General features: G+C 35.1%; 1 protein-coding gene across 1 annotated transcript; it reads right to left on the reverse strand.

Annotated features, from left to right (window-relative positions):
- Positions 1-609: 609 nt before the first annotated feature.
- Positions 610-1293, reverse strand: LOC139843069 (uncharacterized). Its single transcript, XM_071833149.1, has one exon. It carries the CDS (start codon positions 1291-1293, stop codon positions 610-612), a length of 684 nt encoding a protein of 227 aa, XP_071689250.1.
- Positions 1294-5885: the final 4592 nt, after the last annotated feature.

Below are 5885 nucleotides of genomic sequence, written 5' to 3' on the forward strand. Positions count from 1 at the left end.
CTCGATTCCGACATATTTTATCTACCGAAATTAATTTACCGTTTGCTAATTCGAGTAAAAATTTATTATTCATAGGCGTCAATGGACCACTTAATTTAGCACAAAAATCTCTACTCATATAACTTCTATCCGCACCCGAATCAAATAAAACATAAGCAGGTTTTTCATCGATAAGAAACGTACCCGTAACAAGCTCCGGGTCTTCCTGCGCTTCTTCTGCATTAATGTTAAAAACTCTCCCACGGCTTTGCCCATTATTATTTCTCTGGTTTGGACACGCAGTTTTGTAGTGGCCCTTCTTCCCGCATCCAAAACAAATAATGTGGGCATTACTTGTTCCTTTACCCGATGGTCCATAAATTTCACACTTCGTTGTATCATGACCCTTTCTATTACATTTAGTACATGTTACTGGACAAAAAGTAGTTGGATGGTACCCTTCACACCTTAAACACGGAATTTTCTGATTTTAATTACCAGTGTTGTTATTGAGATTGTTGTTGGGATTTTTATTGTTGCGGTTGGTATTATTGTTGGGATGATTGTTGTAGTGTTTTTTTTTTTTTTTTTTTTTTTTTTTTTTTTTTTTTTACAAAAAAAACCCCAAATTCAAATTGAAGAACTGTTACCCAGCAACAATCGATCCTTCTCTATATGCATGCTCCAAATTGCAGCAGCTTTCTTCACTGAAGGAGTATTCTTCACTCTTAAAGCTGCCAATTTCATCATTATACCCACTTCAATGAGCTTCAATACCTCTCTCTCATTTCTCCTTTTTCCTTTGAATACTCTGCAATTCCTCTCCTGCCATAATTGATAAGCAGTAGCAGCAAGTGTAATTCTATTGATCACATCCCAAATTTGGCTTCGAAATGGATATCGAGCAAGAATGTTAATTATTTCCTGTATATCCCCAGGTAAACCTCTAAAAAGAAGCTTTCTTTTCATTTTGAACCATACAGATCTTGAGAAATCACACTCAAAAAATAAGTGTTTAATTGAATCCTCACATTTGCCACATAGTTCACATTTGAATGTCTGATTTGGGTACCATTTTACCAATTTATCTTTTGTGGTAAGTCTTTCAAGCTTTATTAACCACGTTATGAATGCATGTTTTGGATTGGCCTGAGGAAACCATATAACATGATGCCAAGGAACCAATTGATGCATTACCCTTACGTCTTTCCACACTTGACTAGTACTGTATAATACTTTTTGCCCACTGTTAGTTACCCATTTGACCATTCCAACTTCAGATTCATAAACATGATTTTTGATCTTGTCTCTCATCTGCAGAAGTTGTTTCCATCCCCAGCTATCACATTGTTTATACTCAACCTCCCAAATTGATTTGCCTTTGAGTTTCACCAGATTCACCCAATTGAACCAAAGAGACTTTTTTCTTTCTATTAATTTCCATAGTTGTTTAACAAGCAGAACATCATTCCACTCTTGTAAAGGTTTAAGCCCAAGACCACCTTGATTCTTAGGTGTACATACAGATTTCCATGCAACTTTTGCTTTTCCTCTAGCATTTGTAAAGGTTGTAGTTGTTGTTGTTGGAATGGTTTTTGTTGCGTTTGTTGTTGCGAAAAATGGTGCAATTGTGGTTGTGATTGTGGTGTTGATTGTTGAAATTGTGACTCTTGTCACTGAGTTCTTCCCACTTTCTCTTGACTTGTTTCATTTTGGCCTCCTCGGCCGCCTGCTCTTTAATCCTTCCCTCGATCTGGTTTATAAGTTTGTGAGCCATTCGGCTTGCCTTTTGCATTGAAGTGGGCGCGCTTGAACTCACATCCTCCCGAATTCTCTCTGGTAACCCCTTTACAAACGCATCGATCTGCTCTTCTTCATCTTCGAACACTCTTAGGCACAATAAACACAACTCGGTGAATCGTCGTTCGTATGTGGTGATATCGAATCCCTTCGTTCGTAATTCTCTAAGCTCTGTCTTGAGCTTATTGACTTCGTTTCTGGTACGGTACTGCTCGTTCATCAAATGTTTGAATGCTGACCACAGTAGTGTGTAAGCAGCATCTTGTCCCACTTGTTCGAGATAGGTATTCCACCATGTTAACGCAGTACCTGTGAAGGTATGCGTGGCGTACTTTACCTTATCTTCCTCAGCACATTTGCTTATAGCAAACACAGATTCGACCTTTTCGGTCCATCATTTCAGTCCGACTGGTCCTTCAGTTCCATCGAATTCCAGAGGTTTACAGGTAGTGAAAGCCTTGTAGGAGCATCCTACATGGTTTCCTGTGGAGTTAACTCCACTGCTAGATCCTGAGTTATTGTTGTTTTGCATTGCAGCCTGTACTGCAGCTATATTTGCTGCAAGGAAAGCACAGAAGTCTTCCTCACTCATGTTCAAGTTCTGATGAGTAGTCGGTGCCATTTCCTTCAAAAATAGCCAAAAGAATTAAGTTAATCATATAGAATATTAAGAGTAGTCAATAGTATTCCGTAGCATAATATGAACTCATTTATAAAAGCTTTTTCTTCATATTAGCATTTTATAAGTTTTAATTCGGGTAATACCTACCCGTTAAGTTCATACTTAGTAGCTAACATACAATTCAACTACTACAATTCTATATGAAAAACTGATTATAATAATATTTCACATTCAAACTTTTATACAATATTTCGCAAACTTACAATACCGCTATTTTACATATAGCATGAAATATAGCACATAAAAACTCTGATACAAAACAGTTGTGAAGACAATTCTAGTTAATACGCAAGTCGTTCAATAAAGGCAATAAAGACACGTAATTTATACGTCCAAAAACAAGTCATGCATTCTGGTTTTACTAAGACTACTTCTCATCCTTGGTCTTGTGGAACATAACCGTTGTGACCGTTGACAAGACAGCATGTAGTAATGTCGTCAAAAGGACGAGGGTTTTGTAATGTCCAACAGCCCCGTAATAATCTAAAAACCTTGTTTCTCACCCCAACTACTGAATCCGTCACTTGTGGGAAGGTTTTATTTAAAAGTTGTAATCCGATGTTCTTTTTCTCACTTTGGTAAGAAGCGAACATCACTAACCCGTAAGCATAACATGCTTCTTTATGTTGCGTGTTAGAAGCTCTTTCTAATTCACGAAATTCTATGTTGGGATATGTTGAGTCAAAATAGGTTCTTAACCCGTAGCGTAAAATTACATTTGGGTTCCTCACATTTAACGCTTTAAAGAAAACACGGCATAACTTACGGTCTCCCCAATGTGATATACCCCACCTATCAAAGGAAAGCCTTTTATAAACTAAGGCATTTCTAGAAAGTCTTTCAAATGTTTGACAAGTTAATTTTGCCATAACTAATTGTGCTGATGAATTCTGACCGACTCTAGACAATATTTCATCAATCATATCCTCTGGTAGGTCTTCTAAAATATTCGGTTGTCTACCCTTAACGTCCATTTTATGTTTTTATACTATAAAAATAGACGAGGGTTAGATTCATAAAGATAATTAACAAACAATACAAGCAATTTTTACATAGAACATTAAAGTACAAGCACGCTACAATACATATAATACACAATATGATTACAACCCTCTAATCTGAATCACTGGTGTCTTCTTCTTCAGACTTGGTTCGTTTTCCTAATTTTCTAGGAATATATGGTGTTCCTCAAATACGAGCCTTCGTTTTCCACAATGGTTTAGAAAAACCTGGTGGTTTAGAGGTTCCCGGGTCATTGTTACATTTTAGAAAATACGGATGTTGCCGATACATATAAAGTTCATCGGGGTTGGAATCGGATTTCTCTATTTTTATACCTTTTCCCTTATTATTTTCTTTCGCTTTATTAAATTAGGTCGAGGTAATTTCTATAACATCATCGGAATCCTCATCGGGATCCGATTCATTGGAAAATTGGTAATCTTCCCAATATTTTGCTTCCTCGGCGGAAACACCATTGACCATTTTTAACTTTGGTCCGTTGGTTGAAGATTTTCTTTTATTTAATCGATTTACTATAGGTATCAATATTTCTTCCTCCGGAACCTCTTCTTCTTCCGGTTCCTCCTCTTTCAGTTCCTCTTCTTTCGGTTCCTCTTCGGGAATTTGTGAATCTTCCCAAAATATATTCGACTCTTCATTATTATTAGGTGAATCGATGGGATTTGTACTAGTGGTAGACATCTATCACACAATATCAAACACATTAAGAGGTTAATATATCACATAATATTTACATGTTAATAATATATAGTTTCCAACAAAAGTGTTAAGCAATCGTTTTTAAAGAAAACACGGTCGAAGTCCAGACTCACTATTGTATCTTAACAAACTCGATAAGACATACTAATGCAAATTTCTGGTTCTCTAAGACCAACGCTCGGATACCAACTGAAATGTCCCGTTCATATTGATTATAAACGTTCCATATTAATTGATTTTGTTGCGAGGTTTTGACCTCTATATGAGACGTTTTTCAAAGACTGCATTCGATTTTAGAACAAACCATAACCTTTAAAATATTACGACAATTATCAAATAATGATAATCTAAAATATAGCGTTTTTCACACGACCATTACATAATGGTTTACAATAATATTACACATCAACATAAGTCTTCGAATGCAGTTTTTAAACAATATTATACAAGCATGGACTCCAAATCTTGTCCTTAATTTAGTATGCAATAGTGGAAGCTCTTAATAATCACCTGAGAATAAACATGCTTAAAATGTCAACAAAATTGTTGGTGAGTTATAGGTTTAACCTACATATTATCAAATCATAATAATAGACCACAAGATTTCATTTTTACAACACATCTCATATTAGGCATTTCGCAAACTGCATAGAGATAAAAATCATTCATATGTTGAACACCTGGTAACCGACCTTAACAAGATGCATATAGAATATCCCCATCATTCCGGGACTCTCATCGGATATGATAAATCGAAGTACTAAAGCATCCGTAACTCGGATGAGGCTTGTTGGTCCAAATAGATCTATCTTTAGGATTCACGTCAATTAGGAGTCATTTCCCTAATTCTTAGGCTACCAAGCTAAAAAGGGGCATATTCGGTTCGATAATCCAACATAGAAAGTATTTTCGATTACTTATGTCTATTTTGTAAAACATTTATAAAATCGCATGTATTCTCATCCCAAAAAAAATAATAGATTTTAAAAGTGGGACTATAACTCACTTTCACAGATTTTTACTTTGTCGGGAAGTAAGACTTGGCCACTGATCGATTCACGAACCAATAACAAATATGTACATATATATCAAAATATGTTCAAAATATATTTACAACATTTTTAATACGTTTTAATGTTTTAAGTTTATTAAGTCAGCTGTCCTCGTTAGTAACCTACAACTAGTTGTCCACAGTTAGATGTACAGAAATAAATCGATATATATTATCTTGAATCAATCCACGACCCAGTTTATACACGTCTCAAGCTAGATCACAACTCAAAGTATATATATTTTTGGAATCAACCTCAACTCTGTATAGCTAACTCCAACATTACTGCATATAGAGTGTCTATGGTTGTTCCAAATAATATATATACATGGGTCGATATGATATGTCAAAATATTTGCATACGTGTCTATGGTATCCCAAGATTACATAATATATTAGAACACATGTAATACAATATAAGTTAGCTAGGATATGATTAATATAGTTTTGTTACCAATTTTCACGTAGCTACAACCAGAAAAATTATCCAATCTTGTTTTACCCATAACTTCTTCGTTTTAAATCCGTTTTGAGGGTTTCAAGTTGCTATGGTTTCATATTGAACTTAAGTTTATGAATCTAAACAGAAAAATTATAATTTTATAGTTATAAATACAGGTTATAAGTTATTTTTGTAAAGGTAGTCATTTC

The sequence above is a fragment of the Rutidosis leptorrhynchoides genome, chromosome 4 (assembly GCF_046630445.1).
Source record: "Rutidosis leptorrhynchoides isolate AG116_Rl617_1_P2 chromosome 4, CSIRO_AGI_Rlap_v1, whole genome shotgun sequence".
Classification (NCBI taxonomy): Eukaryota; Viridiplantae; Streptophyta; class Magnoliopsida; order Asterales; family Asteraceae; genus Rutidosis; species Rutidosis leptorrhynchoides.